This window comes from Gavialis gangeticus, unplaced genomic scaffold (genome assembly GCF_001723915.1).
Source record: "Gavialis gangeticus isolate Ggan-Ray unplaced genomic scaffold, GavGan_comp1, whole genome shotgun sequence".
Lineage (NCBI taxonomy): Eukaryota > Metazoa > Chordata > Crocodylia > Gavialidae > Gavialis > Gavialis gangeticus.
This window is the reverse complement of record NW_017729027.1, coordinates 42,622,773-42,640,640: the sequence shown is the minus strand read 5'-3', so window position 1 is coordinate 42,640,640 and position 17,868 is coordinate 42,622,773. Positions and strand designations below refer to the sequence as shown.

General features: G+C 36.2%; 1 protein-coding gene across 1 annotated transcript in view; it reads right to left on the bottom strand.

The window, feature by feature from the left end:
• CSMD1 (CUB and Sushi multiple domains 1) overlaps positions 1-17,868 on the bottom strand; it is a 2,474,714-nt gene that overhangs the window by 30,620 nt on the left and 2,426,226 nt on the right. The window contains exons 65-70 of the mRNA XM_019520340.1: positions 15,303-15,376; positions 12,859-12,970; positions 10,410-10,589; positions 8,355-8,399; positions 3,591-3,752; positions 2,030-2,142 (exon numbers count right to left, since the gene is read on the bottom strand). Coding sequence (XP_019375885.1) covers positions 2,030-2,142; positions 3,591-3,752; positions 8,355-8,399; positions 10,410-10,589; positions 12,859-12,970; positions 15,303-15,376 — 686 coding nt within the window. The remainder of the gene's footprint in view (positions 1-2,029; positions 2,143-3,590; positions 3,753-8,354; positions 8,400-10,409; positions 10,590-12,858; positions 12,971-15,302; positions 15,377-17,868) is intronic.

Below are 17,868 nucleotides of genomic sequence, written 5' to 3'. Positions count from 1 at the left end.
AAATACATTTTTTTAAAATATTTCATTTCAATAAAAATAGCCTACATATTTTCAGGATTCATAATTACTATATCCTATAGAAAACTTCGAGAAGCATTTAGCCATCTTAGACTGAAATCAGGGAGAGACAGGGAAGGGTAGCACTCTAGGACCCTGCAAGATGTTACTTCCATCAAGCAAGAGGCAATATCACTCAATGAAAATTTGCATGCCATTTGACGTTTATTCAAAAGGAAAGCTATCTAGAGGGGGAAAAGGTGTCTTGAGAACTTGCTTCACCAGTGCTTGCCAAAAAGGGGAACAGGAGCACTGCTGGCAGGGTTGTGATCCATCTCTCCAGCTGTGCTGGGAAAGTCAACTGGAATTCCCCTGGATAAAGGGGCTGCCCTCTAACTCTTGTGGAAATCTGTGGAGACCAGGGTGAAGGGGGTGAAGAGTAGAAAGGGCAACATGGTTCAAAGAAGAAAGAAAGTAGGGATTCATGACATCTCCTGCTACTGTGCCTTAGAGCAGTGGAGTTAAGCATTAGTCATAGGGGCAGGGGCAGGAGAGGCGGGAAAGAAAGCAATCTACTCTGGGATGCTGGAGGACCTGGCCAAACACTATAACCCTGTGTGTGACATGCTGCATGTTCAACTTAAAGTTTGAAACAAAGCAGCTACAAAAATGTTCTACATTTTTCAAGCAACAGCTTTGTGGCTCATTGACTATTTGTATTGTGTGAAAATTACCTTGTACCTATAGCATGTGTACATTTACTTTGCAGCTAACCAGTTAATTATGTAATAGATGTAATAGGTGTGTGAGACCTAAGAGACTAGCTCATTTATACAAGGCGTAAGATTTCATAAGTGAAAGTAAACTTTAACAGTACACAAAGTTTTGTGAAAGAAAAGGGAATTCTGCATGGAATTAAATACATATATTTTTAATGTAAACTATACCTAGCAAGTTTTCAAATATCACCACTAGAGGCATCTACACATGCAATATGGCACCTGAATAAACTGTGGATTTTATTGCTTGAGACTTAATTGCTCCCAGGTATGCCATCCGAACATGCACCTGGGAGCATTTAACTCCGAAGCAATAAAATCCACAGTTTATTCAGGCATAGCACATGGAGCATGGGCAGAGCAGCCACAACTAGCAGCAGGTCCTGGGGGTCAGTCTGCCAGCCTGGGGCTGCTGGCCCTGGTTCAATGTGCTGTGGAGGGGATGGCTGGGGCACAAGGGAGCTTCAATGAAGAACTAGCCAGCAGGTAGCCTCCAGAATGAAACACTCTAGTGCCCCAGCTAACTGGACAGCATCTACACATGTAGATGCTGCAGATTTTGTATTTTTTTACTCCGCAGCAGGATGATACTTGTAAATTAGTTTATTCCAGCCTAATAGAGGTCCATGTGTAGGCAGTGAAATGCGTGGCTACTTAGTCACCCGCAAAGTAAATGTCTAATGTAAATGTGCCCACTGTAGCAACCACTTGAAAATGATAGTACATATTATAACTTATTAGTAAAATGTATAACAAATTAAATCAGATATACAGTTTAGGAATTACGTTTTTATCTTTACAGGGCTTTTATTAATTTGAGTAAAAATGGATTCGTTTCTTAATAAGGGGACTATATATATATAGTCCCCATATATATATTAGAGTTTAAAAACTTATCTCCTTATAACTTCCAAGGTTCCTAGCTTGTATTTTAAAGACAATCACTATCTTCAACTTAAGCTTTGGTATAGTTATCCAGAAAAGTGTTTTCAAAATAGAAGAAAATAAAGAAAAACATCTCATCCATATCTAGTGAAACAAGCAACAAACTTCAGAAAATATGTATATTTACTTATTTTCCAGTAAGGTGTGGGGGAGGGGATAAAATACATATATATGTATATTCTTAGCAAAAAAAATCTAAGTAGAATATTAAACTATCATAAGGTAAAAGATAGGATAGTAGTAGCACACAAGAAAATATGTCCTGCTTGAATCCAAACAAACATATTTATAGCAAATTGGTTACTTACATAACCATCTAGGGCCCAGTTGTCATTCTCAAATTTGCTTACAAATATCTCCACAGGTCCTTTAATCTGAAAGACTTTCAAAAGCAAATGAGCTTCTTCTTTCTTATAAATGCCTATTGAGAGAAGAAGGTGAAGTATGGCTTTAATTTTTTTTTTGTCATGGATCTAACATAGCTAACATTTATGGCTGCTTGCAGACTTTTGCAGACTTAACCCCCCCCCCAAAATGGTGCTTTGCACACTCCCGTGGCAGCATGCTAGTTGGACCCGGCTCGTCTAGCGCCTGTATAGATCAGGCGCTTTAGTGGGACTTTTTTTGGCACTTTTATCTACTTGTTGTTTGACTCTGCTTTAGCTAAAAGTACCAAAAAGCCCTGCTGAAGCAGCCAGTGTATCCAGATGCTGCAGAGCTGGGTCAAAGTAATGGGCTGCTTCTTCCAGTAAAGTGCAGTTTGGGGGGTTTTTTTAATGTCTGAAAGCAGCCTAAAAGAAGTTATTTGATTACTTTCATGAACCAAATAAAGTTCTATACCAACAATAAAATAAACTTTCAGAAAATATTCTCTATTTCTCATAATATTTTTGTTCCAAGTTGTTCTTTGTACTTGTTTTTTACCTATATAAAAATTGATAATAAAAAGAGAGTTGTTTTTGTATGTTCTCTTTAAATATAAATAAATTAGAGTACCTGTTTCTCTATGCATAGGTTCAGAAATCAGAAATGAAGATTGAACTCCTGCCTTGCTGGAATAACAATGTCAGTTTGAATTTCAGAGATATGTGCTTTAACCTACCATACTGTATTACTATAGTAAACAAATAGTGTCAGAGAAAATGATCTGCTGTTTAGCAAATAACAACTGGAACTCTCCCTGTACATTTGACCCATAAAGATACATGAAGCTGATAACGGGCATTTGAAATATGATTGTAGTCAGACTGCTAGATCAAAACATAGATCAGTGTTGCAGAAAGGTATGCAGAATGTTGCTTAAAAGGTGTACATAATTTATTAAGTTTTGTAATTAACTGTGCCCACTTCATAAAAGGTGGTTTCAAAATAGTCTCGTTTACAAATAAATATTAATAATGAACAGATCATAGTGTGGTTCAACCTAATAAATCTTAAAGTATTATCCAATGGTATGGGTCACTCTGCCCACCAGTGAAATACAGCCATTAACATGTATAACACATGAGAATTGTTTTCAGGGCACACAGCACACAGCAATGTCACAATATTTTGTGAAAAAAGTAGTAAAAAAAAACCTACCACTTTTATTATTTAGGTAGGGAACATTTTACTGAGCAAACTGAAATATAGGCAGCACATTGGGTTTAGCACCTCTACTCTTTCAAAAGATAAAGATGAATTTTTACTGATAACATGAAGTCAGAGTTTTTATTTTATTTGATATAGTACATGTATGATTCATCTCATCAGTTACAGGACATTACTGGTGTGATTCTAACTTGGGCATTTAGAAAATGCAATAAATCCAAATAATTTCAACAAGCAAACAAGCCAATAGGCATTTCAATTACCTAATTCAGAACTCACCTGATAGTTTTAGTTGGATGTTGGATGCTTCAATAAATGTTGCATTCACTTTGCTACTTGTTGTATTGAACCAATCTACCATTAAAGTAGCAGGTTGTCTTTTCCCCAGATATTCATAAAACCCTTTCCACAATGAATTTATAAAAAACACATCTGATGGAACTAAACAAAAGTGAAGAGAAAAAACAATAGAAGCAATGACCAAAGCAGTAAATTACCACAAACCTAAAATAAGGTCAAATAATTTTTCCATCTGGGTTTATTTCTTGAATGTATATTAAAAGGTACTTCCACTATTCTGGTGACTTTTACTATAAAGATATAGATAACAAAACCAATGTGCATGTGTGTGTGTTTACACACACATACACATACATAAAACAATGTATATTTGGAACCGTCCTAAACAGCTTCATGTAATATACTTGGCTGCCACAATATAAGTATTCACAATAATCCTACAATAGCAGTCACAATAATCCTTATCTGCCTCATTATACTTCTTCAAGCACTGAGAAAAAATATTTTTGTTCACACAAGTTTTACAAAAGATTAGGGCTTGCTTGGTGAAATAAAGGGGAAGCAAATTCTGTAGCAGAATTTCAAACCTGGTCCTCCGGATGTCCCTTCTCTCCCAGAAGCTTGAGAGAAAACCCCTCTGAAACATGAGCATTAAGCCAAGCACCAGTCAGTATAAAAAAAGGAGGCACATCTCCTTCTAATCTTTGTAGCACCCTGCAAGCTTAGAGACGTGAAATGAGACACACTTTGTTACTTCATTTTAAAGCTTCCAAAAGGATGTTACGAAGAATGAAGAATTTATAAAACCTATTTAAAAAGTACTGGATAGTATCCTAGTTTCAGAGTATGAGCAAATGGCAGATTGAGAGATTATATAAACTTCACATTCAACAGGACAATAACAGATGATGTTTGACAACTAAGCTGTTGCCAGTGGAACAGGAGGGTATCTCATTCTCCTCTGACTCTTGAAGTAACTGAGAATTAATTTCTTATTTTATTTGACACTGAATATTTGCTGAAGGAGCTCTGCATGTTGAGGGAAATAAACTGGACATCATAGGTTTCAAACCTGCAATAAGATCCAGAAACGTGGGCATATAATCTTTTGAGAAGCATCAACTGACTCCCTTAAGGCTCTGTAAAAATCACGAACGCATGCCCATACAGCTCTTGTTGCAAGATTAGAAACCAAAGAAAACATTATAATCTAATTTGTCTTTTCTACTGTTTTTTTAACACTTTATATTATATCATATAATGGAGTAATGTATAAATTTGCTGCAGTGTATAAATTTGGAAATCTTAAACCTAACTTTAAGACACACACTAATGAATGTATCCTGACAGAAATGAATCCTCACATAATTTTTATTAGCTTGGCTATACGTCACTCCATAGCTACCACTCAATCTCCCAGCACCTCTCACTTGGTTCTGAGAGGTGTGATCAGGCAGACTCCAAGTGCCCACAGCTGTTCCCACTGCTTGAAAGTGGGGTACACATGCTTAGAGGGAAATGATTGTGTGTTCTAAGAGGCAAGCCATGTCGAGATAAGCTTTTAGAGATACAGATCTGTCAAACTAAGACTGGAACTTTAGGCTTCTTGTTTTCTGCTGAGACCATATTTTTTTGCTACAGCTGTTCACTCATTTTTGTATTGGGCAAAATGATCTCAATTATTCTAAATTAATGACAGAAAGCAAACAGGATCAAAAGACTTTGATCTCTTCCTTTTATATTTCTTTTCATTCTTCCTGTTCCAACATAAATTAATATGTGAATCTTTTAATACTTTTTCACCTTTCTCCATAGATTTGTTAAAACTGTGACTTACAGCGGATAGAAACTATGACACTTTAAAAATGTATTTAAAAGTATCTTTGCTTTTTTCTATTACAAATGTGTGAGTGAATTTATTGCCCAAGAAAGTGAAGGACTAATAGTACTAGGATGAACCTGTTACAATGCTGATAGGTACTGTGCAAGATTCCCATCAAAGAGCTGACAACATGCCTCAATCGTCACTTTCAACATCCTTGCAATTCCAGTCTTGAGCACAGACTGTCAATTACAATATGTCACTCTATGCGAAATGACATAGTGGGTTCAATTTTCAGTTGCATTGAATTTATGCTTGTCGCAGCTGAGCACAGCAAGGGGGAAAGGTGGCTATAAGACAGGTTTCTCCTCCCCTGAATTCTGTGCTGGCCAAAGGCCAAGATGGAGCTCCAGCAATCTTACAGGGGCCCCTGAACCATCCAACAAACAAGCACTTTGGCCAGATTTTCTCCAACCCCAATACGTTCTCTGGCTTTTCAACCACTGTGTAAGGATGGTAAGGGAAAGAAGCTTATAGTTGAATTACCTGTATGAGCTTTGTACCATCCCAGAATTCCCCAAAGGAGGATAAATCCAAAGAACTATGGATGAGAATTGAGACCAGTGCTGTTTCTCTTAAACCAATCTTACAGAGATGCTGTCAGTATTAATTCATTAGAGCTTATAAGGCACTAGAAAGATTTAAAGCACTATATAAAGCAGGCATGTTGGATACAGCCCACAGAGCCTTTTTATCCGGCCTGCAGTGTAGCCTATGGGTCTCAGTCTGGACCTGCCTGCCACATGCAGCATGCACCGGACTGTCCCCACATGTTGCATGTGGCATGCAGGCCAAGCAAGCACTGTGTATGCCATATGGGGCACTGCATGCAACACATTGGGCTAGATCTGGTATGTGCAGTACACACAGCATGCAAAGTTGGGGCTGGGATTGGTGCATGTTAAATGTAAAGTGTGGAGCCAGTCTGGTACACATTCTTAATGCAGTGGTGCTCCCTGTACCTGACATGTGAGGCTGAATCTGGCATGTTTGCTGTGTAGAGTACATCGGGCCAAGGCCAGTATATGCTGCGTATGGGATGGGGCCAGCACACACTGTGTAGCACACAGTGCTAGTCTGGGGTGCATGCTACATATAGCTGCTATGCCAGACCAGCCCTGCACCACTCCTCCAGCTCATGACACATGATGAGTTTGACACCATTTGTATAAAAAGCATAATTATTATCGCATGTATACATTTAAGTGGGATAAGCCAACCCATTTCATGCAAATGACCACCATTGTTTGAAGTCGGGTTATTAGTGTGCCAACCTAATCAAATTAAGTTTTATATTAGTTTAACATAAGTTTAATATTTGTTACCTCCAACTTAAAATCCACATGGTTGAAAGCAGAACTATATCCAAAGCTAAGTAAATACATTTTGAGGTAGAGACAACACCCCCAAACATATTTAGGGACCTAAACATATTTAGAGACCTAAATCAATGTAATTAAGGGTACACAACGATTTTAAAATCTTAAAACTTTTCTCTTGTTCCATTTTAGTGGCTCACTATTCATTGTTACAAAGTATGAAACAATAATCATTAAGGACATGCAAAATCATGATCATTTCATTTCATTTTTAAATGCTATTTTTCTATAATGACTGTAAAAGAAAAGACATTTCATGTAGGGTATAAAAGATATTTACGCACTGTGTGGTGAATGTGGTAAGAGAACTTGAGCTGTATTTTAATTAGGCGATGAAACACAAGAGACCATGTGGTAGCTGATTAATGCATACCTTTAGTGTGCAGTGAGGTGAAGCCAAGGGCCTCCGTCAAACAAAGGTTGTGAGTTAATTAGCATGAATGCATAGTCTACCGTACACTATTGTGATTATAGTGTAAAGTTGATACATGTAGAATGACCTCATTTATGATCTTAGTCGACACTCTAGTTAGAAGTCTCAGCAGTGAGATCAATGATTGGTAGAAGTTCCTGCAGTCCCCTTTAATTCTGGTCAGCCCTCATGTGGACTGCTATAGGGGTCTAATTACTTATTCCTTCTTTCCAAGTGGTTGGATAAGGATTATACAGAATATAGCTATTTTATTAAAGAAAAAATTCTGCTTACAGAGAAAGACAGCTCTTTAAAAAAATCAGGCCTTATATCACAGGTCCTTAAAGTCTTTGCATTTGTGTCTCATTCAGAGCCCAACTTCTGAATGTCTGTTATGTTCATGGCCCTCCTCATAACTGCTGTAACCTTACTTCGGGCCATGACCCCCAGTCTGGGAACTGCTGCCTTAAAGGAGGCACTGAAAATGCTTGACTGAAAAAGACTTACAGGATACATTTTTTCTTTCAAACTTCCTCTGTAATTTCATATTTTATACTTCTGATGGAAGCATATAATAAAACACAAGTAAAATTCAGTTCAAAATCCATCCAATTTAATGGAATGGAGAGCAACAACAGTTCTAAAAAGTAATTTTTTGTGAATTGAAAGAACATTCATAACCTGAAAGCTAGATAGATTTTTTGATTGAAATTCTACCTCGGTATAAGGCTCTCTGATACAGCACCCTCTCTGATACCAAAGTGACCTCAACCTTGCTTCCTGTCTACATTAAACCCCATTACCCTTTAAGTTTAACAGCATCTTTGTACAACTTCCTTGAGGTGGTGTTATATAAGAAATTACTATGTAAGAATGAAGCTAATCCAGAAAGAATTTCCAAAAGCAGGATTTACATGCCACTTGTTTTTATGAATATTCAGGATATTTATCTTTCTTTGTGGTCAGTAATGGAATAATTAAGCTAAATATTAGAATTTTGTTACCCATAATATAGTAGGGTACAAGTCAATTTAATTTATTTAGATCTAAAACTGTGCTGGTATACAAACCTGGAGTTTTAGTTATTGTTTCATTAACTTCTCTCACTCCTTTACCTACAAGTAAAAAGACAAATTATCATTTGCATGTACATAATTATTTTTTATAGAATGCTACAACATAATGCTTGATTGAAGCAATTATCCCTTTGCCAGTAGGCCTAATTTTCTTATAGAGGCATCTAAAGTCTAGAACGCACTGCAGATTCCAACCCATATATTTTCACACATTCATCAGGATAAAAATTTTTCAGTACTACCATTTTTAGCCTGGCAAGTTAGTTGTCTACTCAGAAGTTTAATGTGTTTAGGCCTAACATTTATTGGCTTTGTATCAGCCTTAGAGCTATAAAAGAGAGCCTTATAGTGAGGGAAAATTATTTATATACGTAGGCATAATAATTACCATTTTTTGTAATGTGTAAAAACTGAAGGTGGTTTAGAATTGGAACAAGCTACCTAGAGAAGCTGTAGAAACTCTATCCCTGGACATTTTCAGCAGCAGGTTAGACAGGCACTTGACTGGGATAGTTTAATCAGGGATGCTCCTGCCATGAACTAGATGACCTGCTGAGGTCCCTTCCATACTTTCTTATCATGTTAAATGTAAAAATTACTACTGGTAAATAACAATAGGTTTACAGAACAAACCAAAAAAAGAAACTGTTTAGGTGCAATGGGCCAGAACCCAAACATACTTAAATTAGCACAGATCCATTTAAATCACTGGATCTATTTCAATTTGCACTAGCAAAGGTCTGGATCACATATTTTTGGACACCTTAAAAATCCCAGAATCAGGAATTGTTCTGTCGCATGCTTTTTTCTCACAGGAAATTAAAGTGAAATGGTCCCTGTACATAGAGTACATAAAGGCCTATGAACCACTTATGTTTACGTCAAAGAAATTATTGATACTTGCATAGTGTTACTCTTGTATTCCTTGTTTTCTCAGGGGATTGATTTTATCTATGGCTATTTCTGAATTTCATGCAAATATTAGCACTAGTAGAAAACTGTTCTCTTCTCTTGTAGATGATTTTTAAGGCCAGAAAACAATATACAAGAGAAGAGAAAACAGCTTGAGCTTCATTTGAAAGGTATCTCAAGTTACTCTCCATCAAGAGTAGTAATATACCAGAGCAGTGAAATATTGTTATTCAAGGAGTGGACAAAGAGCTTTATGCCTAGACCACAGTTTATTGTAGCAGTGTTGAAAAAGAACAGCATGGCAAAACCTTGGAGTAAACCCACCAGTTGTCTGTACATTAATACTGTTTTCAATTTTTTTCTACCATTGCCTAAATGTCATATGCAGGTAGTTAGTCAAGATCTCATAATCTTTTTATTACAAACATCAACATCCAGAAAGACCCAGAGACATAAAACCACACACATTTAAATAAAAAGGCCAAATTCTGCTCTAAGAATTCAATATCCAGAATTACGCTATTGGTATTATATGGCATTGATGCTGGTGTAATCAAAGTAGAATTTGGCCCAATGGCTTAGTTTCAGTTTCTTTGTGTTGGGTTGTTTGACATGATTTTAAAAGAAGCATCTCCTTCATGGATAAAATAAAATGATGTAATTTATTCAACATGCCTCAATGACTCTAAAAGCCAGTCTGCTATGAAATAACTTTATAATTTCTTTTTTTAACTAAAAATGGCTACACATGTATATTAAACACTGAAGACATATGCAAAGACTGAAACACAAAAGGAAATAAAAGGGCCCAGTAAAGAGTTATATTCTGTTGTTTAGTTGGCCTTTAATACCAAAAAATACATAGTGATAACTGATATTTTGTGTTACTTAGTTTCTCTTTATTAACTGTATATTTAATGTTTTTCCTCATTGAGTTTAGGCTGGTGCTGAAAAAAGTTTGGCTTTCTTTGTTTCTATGAAGCTATTTTGATTACATGTCATTTTAGACATTTTAAATGTTAATGTTCAATAAGAAAATTCAATCAAATATACACAATAAAATCAACAGAATTATGCTAAGAAAACAATGTAATGCAATTAAGTACAATGCAGTGAATCATTTGATCAATGACTTACTTTTACAAATAGGTGATTTTCCTGTCCATTTCATATCTGGTTTACATGTCCGATGTTCTGATCCACCAGCAAGAAAAAATCCTGGCTGACAGGTGTATACCAAAGTGTATCCTAATGTAGGAAGATCTATTGCTTTCACATCCACATGCGCAGGTGTTTCTGGTTGTCTGCAAGCGTGAGCTGAAAGTGTTTTTTTTTACAGTTAGAAAAAGCTGCAGGATCTATGTACAGAATTTAGAACAAGCACGTGTTAACTCACTGCCTTTCATTAGACAAACTTGCTACTGTTTAAGTGACAAGTAATTTTCATGTTTTCAGCAGAAATAGCACTAAGACTGGCTGCACTGTAGTGGAAAGTTGGAACTGATGATGTCCTCGTATAAACTATTTCTGCACAATATACTGAAATGTAATTATCATAGCAATAATAGGGCTGGAAGGAACCTCACAAAGTCATCTAGTTGCTCAAGGGAGGATCATTCCAGACTAAATCATCCCAGCCAAGTATATGTCTAACCTACTTCTGAAAGTTTCGAAGGATGGACACTTTATGAAGGTAAAGAGTTAAAATGAAGAGAAACCAAGGTGCGTGTCATTGCAAATTATGCAGTAATGAGTATTGTGAATTATTGTACTGTCAGAGCTTCAAGTATCCCCTGTACTCAATATCTCAGAAAACCTTGAAGATTACAGACGGGCTATTCTGCTAAATAAATTCCTTGTAAACTTAAAATGAAACTAAGTTTCCATAGAAAGATTTTTTATCATAGTACACTGTATATAAGACATATTGCTCTCAATTCTTCTATTTTTCTGAACTACTTTGTTCATTTGTAACATCACAAAGTTAATTGAAACAGGGTAAGAATCTAAGGTCATTCTAATGGTTTAATGGTTTTTGTGTTAGATGAGTGTATTTTTTCAACCATCATGCAAATCCCAATAGTAATCAAATATCTCCCTAACCAAAGCCCAGAAAACTGTTAGTCTTATTTTATAGTTCATAACATTTTACCCAACAAAACATTCTTTTGCATACCAGAGGCCATATTCTGATCTCAGTTTATCAGTGGAAATGAAAAAACTACATTAATTTCAACCTTAATTTCTACATTAATGTACTAGCATTCCATACACACCTTTTTCCCCAAATCAGCCTTATGAAAAGGAGGTGCATGTCTTAAGTGTGGAAGCTGATTTTTTTCTCCAGAATAGAAGCAAACAGGAATAGAAGCATGAAGACACTGTGCTTCAGAATGCCTACCAGCTTTTGTTTCCCTGCCAGTAAGCAGGAGAACAACCCAATGTTAACCCTTTCACAGCTGCTCTCAAACTAGAAGCATTGTTTGTTTGAATTACTGCTACTTTGAGAGTGGCTATGCCTGAACTGTGCCCCTCATGCTTGCTGACAGGGAGAGAGAATCTGGAAGACATTATGAAGTGATGTTCATGGTGTCTTCATGAAAAAAGCCATGTTAGGCCATGACTCTGGAAGACATCTCTTTTCTACATTCTGCCTTTTAAAAACAAGATGTGCATTTTATTTGTGGGGGTGTGGTATGCAAGAAACTACGATAATGACTTTGAACTGGTGAGAACAGAATTTTTCCCAAAAGCATTAATATAATTATTGTGAGCACCATTAAAAGGTATCATTTGCCAATGCCTACTGCACAAAACATTTGGAATACTGAAACAATATTGGACACACTGAAGGAAAATGAAAGAGTAACTAATTAATATGGGTTATATAAAGTCCAGGCATTCCTGAATACACGTCAGAAGGTACGACAACAAATAAGATAAATTAGGAAGAAATAGGGTAGTAGTCCAACTAGATGGGGGCATTTTGGATTGATAAAAAAAAAAAATGGTTTAGCCTGTCATTTTGATATACTCACTATGCCTGATTCTTTCATGATAGGTGCCAATCAGACATTATATGAATCATTGCAATAAAAAAATAGATGGACACTAACATTATGTCAGTTAGATTCAGCTTTTATGCGTGTATCTTATGTATTGTAGGCACGTAAATATTCAGAAAATCCTAATGATTAATTGCAGAGAGAGAAATGCAGAGAAGGACCACAACTGTGCATCACCTGCATAACCAAGCTAAACAATGGAACTAGTAATGAGGAAGACAGTCTTTTATCCTGCTGAAACACACTTTCTCTGCAATTAAGGCATTGATGAATTGACCTAAACTTACTTAATAACACTTTGAAATTAATTAATCTTTAGCAGTACTGTGGACTGTTTTAACACCCAACAATTTTAAATAGGAAATAACTGTGGCAAACTATACATTGTACCTGTTGATAAGCACTGTTTTTTTTCCATCATGAGTAGTCCATATTAGCTATTGTGGGATTTAAAAAGTATTAATTTATTACTCTGTCAAAAATGATGTGTGACCAAAAATGTATAGAAAGAAACTACTTACGAATGCATTCTGACTGTATGCCACTCCAAGTTAAGTTTGCAAGGCAAGAACGAGTTGTGGAGCCCTGAATATGATAGCCTTTTCTACATCTAAAAAAGACTGTGCTCCCAACCTAGAGAATCAAAAGTAGAAAAGATGACAGAAAACAGGAAATCAGCCTTTGCCATCAATTTGACAACACAGTTATACGCTACTTGCTTGATTTTAGGAAAATATTTTCTATGTGTCATCAGTTTGCCTTTACAGTGTTAGAATTTTTCCCTATGGAATAAAAGGTTTAGTAACTGGTCTCTTTCATAACAGCGAAATTGAAGTTATCTGGAACTGAGAAGTGGGAAAAAGATGGGAAAACATGAAATAAAAAAAAAAAAAAGATGACACACTATACCTCTCAGCCTTTCAGCCTGCCAATGTGTGACAGAAGCAAACCAAAAGTGTGATAAAGAACTGAAATGCAGCTATATTTCTCATTCACCAGACTATCTCTATTATAATATATGATTATAAGTATGTTTTACATATGGTTCTCAATGTATATTTTATAACCAGTTAAAAAAGATGCCCTGGCCTGTGCATTCCCCTAAAATTAAATCCATAGAAAATTAATTTGATTAATTTAATTTCAATGCATTGTTTGCACTGGATTTGTGATCATTTACTACTTGAGTTCTGCTGGAGGTGTTCAACTACCAAAGTACTGATAGCTACTACTGAAAGCTGCATTTTGATCAGGTGGGATATAACCTCTATTATGAAAGGTAAAATGCTAGTCTGAAAGTGAAGAAGGCTGTTCTCTAAGAAACTGGCATAAAGAGAAGAAAGAAATCATTTTCTTTAGAATCCTGTTGAGGAAAATAAAGTATGGAAACTGGGTATGACTTTGCAACTGACAACCGAATTTTTTTTTCCATAATGGAAGTGGTAGAAAGAGATTGCTGGGAAAGTTTTTGTACAGATGGAATTAATGGTACTGAAAAAAAAGTTCATGGCAAGGCATCAAGGTAAAACAATTGAGGGTGAACAGCTGTCCAGTTATGGATTGGTTTTGTTGGCTGAGGAGAGTTGGTGATACTTTGCTGAAGGCGAAAGGAAAGAGCTGGAGGGATTAAATCTAAATATATATAGATTCATATATTCATTTATAGATTTTAAGGCTGGAAGAGACCTCAGAAGATCATTTGGTCCCGGAAAAAAAAGGAAAAGGAAAAGGAAAAATGAGGTATCTTGGTTCTCACCAGTAACTGAGTTTGGTTTCTTTCTCCATACTATAAAATAAAATGAGGGAATACATTCTTCATCTAGCTCATCAAAATATGGTCTGAAAGAGGGAACCATCTATGAAAGTCAGGGTAGTGAAGAAAATGAATGCAGGTAAGATGAATTATGGTACTGGTAGGCAGGAGAGAAACATCATGGAGAACTCTTCTCCTTCAAAACATTTTTCTCTAATGAGAGTACTCACACATGCCTTGCTAAAAATTAGTCTGCAGCAGTTGGTAACTCATTAAAACCAGATGACCTAAAAGCCGTCTCACTTGGTGAATGCATTTATATTTCAAGACTCAATTACTATTACTTTACTATAACTAGGAATGAAAGCACATACCTCTGGAAAACTAACTCTATAAAGGGTACTAGGAATGGTAGAGAGTGTGTTGGAGTATCTATGATCCAAAAACTAAAATTTACTGCTGATGTGATTAGATGCATAAGATAGAAAAAGTGCAATAAGATGAACCTATACAGAAAGAGTAAAGCTGAAGTTGCAGGCTTGTTAGGGTAAGTCACAAGCTAAAACCACTCAAGGATGGCAGATTGATAGAGAACTGGCAAGTCCGGGAGTTTCATAGGTACATAGTACTAGTCAGAGGACTCTGTTAAGGAGAGGCTATTGTAAACTTCAGTTGCACACTTGCAAATAATACCTGATGGAATTTACTTAATAAATGCTAATCTTTCTGAACAAAGAACTTCATTGACCCATTATGTTTTTATGTACTTCTGTCACTTTTTTAGTCATTTTCAAGATTGACACTTAATATGCTAATAACTCAGGTACAATGAAGAGATTATAAGGACACACATCAAAGAGACATTTTATCACCATGTACAATAACTTTAGTTTCTTTATTTCTATATGGAATGTAATGTGATTTACTAATTACATGAAGCCATTTGAGGCAAATCTACATCCCTTAGTGCTGTGGCATACTGTGCCTGCTCCTGTGCTAACAGGAATAGCACATTTCAGGAATGTGTTAGACCCTAAATGGAGTAATGTAACCACCATAATGTGGCCCTGTCTGCAAACCAATTAGCTTAATACTAAAAATAACTTAAAACAAACCCTTTGATTTTTTGCGGAAAATAAAGATCTGACAGTGCTAACCCTTGTATTCAAACACACTCTAATTTGGTAAATTCATAAATAAAATGGTCATTACCTCATATCCCCTGGAACTGTTTTGTATTCCAAAATGTGGAGTACCAGGGTCTGCACAAGTGTTATGAGCTGGGTCTAAAAAATAAAATGGAAAACAGAGAAGATAGTTACTATTATAAGAGTGAGTTTCCTAAAAGTCTTTGCAAAGAATACCACTCCACCAATTCCTATGAATACAAGAAACACTACTGATAACCTCAGTGTATTTTTATATTAGGTATTACATCACTTTAAATTTTCAGAGCTATATTTCAATTCTTTTTAGTTTTCTCTCAGTGTCACCATGATCTAACAGTAATTCCTGCAGATTGTTATCAGAGTAGACATTTCCATATTGGGATTTTCTTCATTTTTCTAGAGCTAACCTCTTTAACTTTTGTTGAATACATAGTGTATTCCATCAAAGGAAAGCATTATGCATTATGCAGATGGAATATTCAGAGGCAACTTTCCATCTTGTTTTTAGCTAGGAACTGTGGAGATGTAAAGTCAAATATCTGAAAAATAATACTATTTTCCCTAGCAAGTCAACAATCAAAGTATTCAGCAGACTCCCTATTTATCAACTCGAAAACTCATGTTTTTTAAAAAAAGACCCAGGCCTCAGATGTGTCTGAGGTGGGTGTGAGTGCAGAACACTGCTCACCTGGGTCACCAGCATGATTTAAAGCAACTGTTCCAAGCCACACCACTTTCATTCCCTGACTAACATGACATCTGGAAATGCTCTATCATGTCCACTAGGTGAACAGCATGGGAGGCAGGTTTGCATAGGAGCTGCCAGCTATACTGGTGGGATCATCTTTTGTGTGGCTATTCTGATTTTGTGTGGCGATTTTGAAATAAAGTGCTGACATCTTAGCATAGGATCTAGGCCTATACTTCATCTAAACCATTTTCTGCACCTATATTTATAATTTTATAATCTAGTAATATGATATGTTATTTAATTCCTGCACAATTTCCACTTTCAGTCCTAGTCAGACACTTTCATCATCTTATCAGTATGACACGCTGTGCACTAATTTTTGAGGGAAAGTCTAACTGCTTCAAAATGAAGAAAGTTGGGAACGTAACACATGAGGTTAAAAAAAAGTACTTGAGCATCCAAGGGACTTTTAACTTCATCATTGGTCAGCCTGGCACAGTTGATAATAGTAAAATGAAGCAGAAGTTTCCTCTCCTAACAATGCCATTTTCAAATACTTCAGATGCTCTAATGTGAAACAAGTTTTGTTGCCATAATAGGAGAGCTGGGTGAGCATGGTGCATGAGGGAGGCTGTATGAGGTATATATAATCTTTTGAGTGCAGTATATTAAGAATAGTTATGTATTGCTTCTAATATAAAAAACTACCAGAAACTGACACTCCTGGACATCTTCAAAGCTAATCCTTCATTATCAGGCAGGTGTCTATTTTTTATCAAAAAACTATTCTTCATTCCTGAATACATACGTACCTGCTGTCTTCATTTTCTGGATTTGAGCTATGGCCTGCTGGATAGATCTACAGTGTCAGCTTTTCAAGGAAGTCTATAGCTTTTTGGGCCAGTTCAGTTCTACACTAGAGTAGGTTCATTCAGAAAATATCAAGGAGGATTTCTTTATCATTTCACAAAATCAGTGAGAAAATTTCTCTATTTCCAATTGGCAAAATCCTGATGTCAGCCAGAGTTAAAGTACTGAGAAGTGATCTCATTTGATATGATTCTGTAGCCTTCTGAAAATCTGTGACTGCAATCAACAGGAGGCTGAGCACACCCAGATGTTTCAAATCTCAGCAGATCAGGCCAGTATTGACTATCATTAATATTTTAAATTATGTCATTTTGCAAGCAATTTTCACAAGCTTGAAAGTATCATTTTAACTTCAGACTTGACCTTGATAACTTCTAAGTTCTTTTAACTCTCAAACCACAGGATCTGACTTTTAGTATTCTAAAATTTGCTGTGTATCTAAATGATTCCAAAAATAGCCAGAACATATTTGTCCATGTAAACTTGACTTTCCTTATTTCCAGCAAGGCAAACCATGAAGTAAATTGACTAATGGCTTTAAACAGAATTGTATTTATCTTCAAAGTGATGTACTCTCAGTAAAACCTATTAATCCTGATCTGAACTTATACATAGAAGTTTTTGTATTTGGAAAGCCCATTGTTAGATTTATCAAAAATAATATTTTGTAATATGAAAGTAATGTGTGTACAGTAGGAGAAACTAGGAGAAAGTCTGCAAAGTTCTGCTGACTTAATTTGGACTACAAATCCCAGAAGCCCCCAGTAATGGGAAGACAGAGCAGTATGTACGTGGTACCTAGTCATGCCTACACAGAGAAGTACACAGTGGAGCTGGAGATCTCATTGGCTTGGTCAGCCAGGGACTGTGGACTGAAGGAGCTGGATTCAGACTTAAGGGTGGCTCCTAGCTGCTGTTTGAGTGCTCTAGGCTTATTTGTGGGACACCTCCAGAGGTTGCAGGAGGGGGACAGAATTAAGGTGCTAAGTATATGTTGTCACCGTGTTGATTTTTCTTTATCTGTTGGCGTGTGACCCTAACCTCTGTG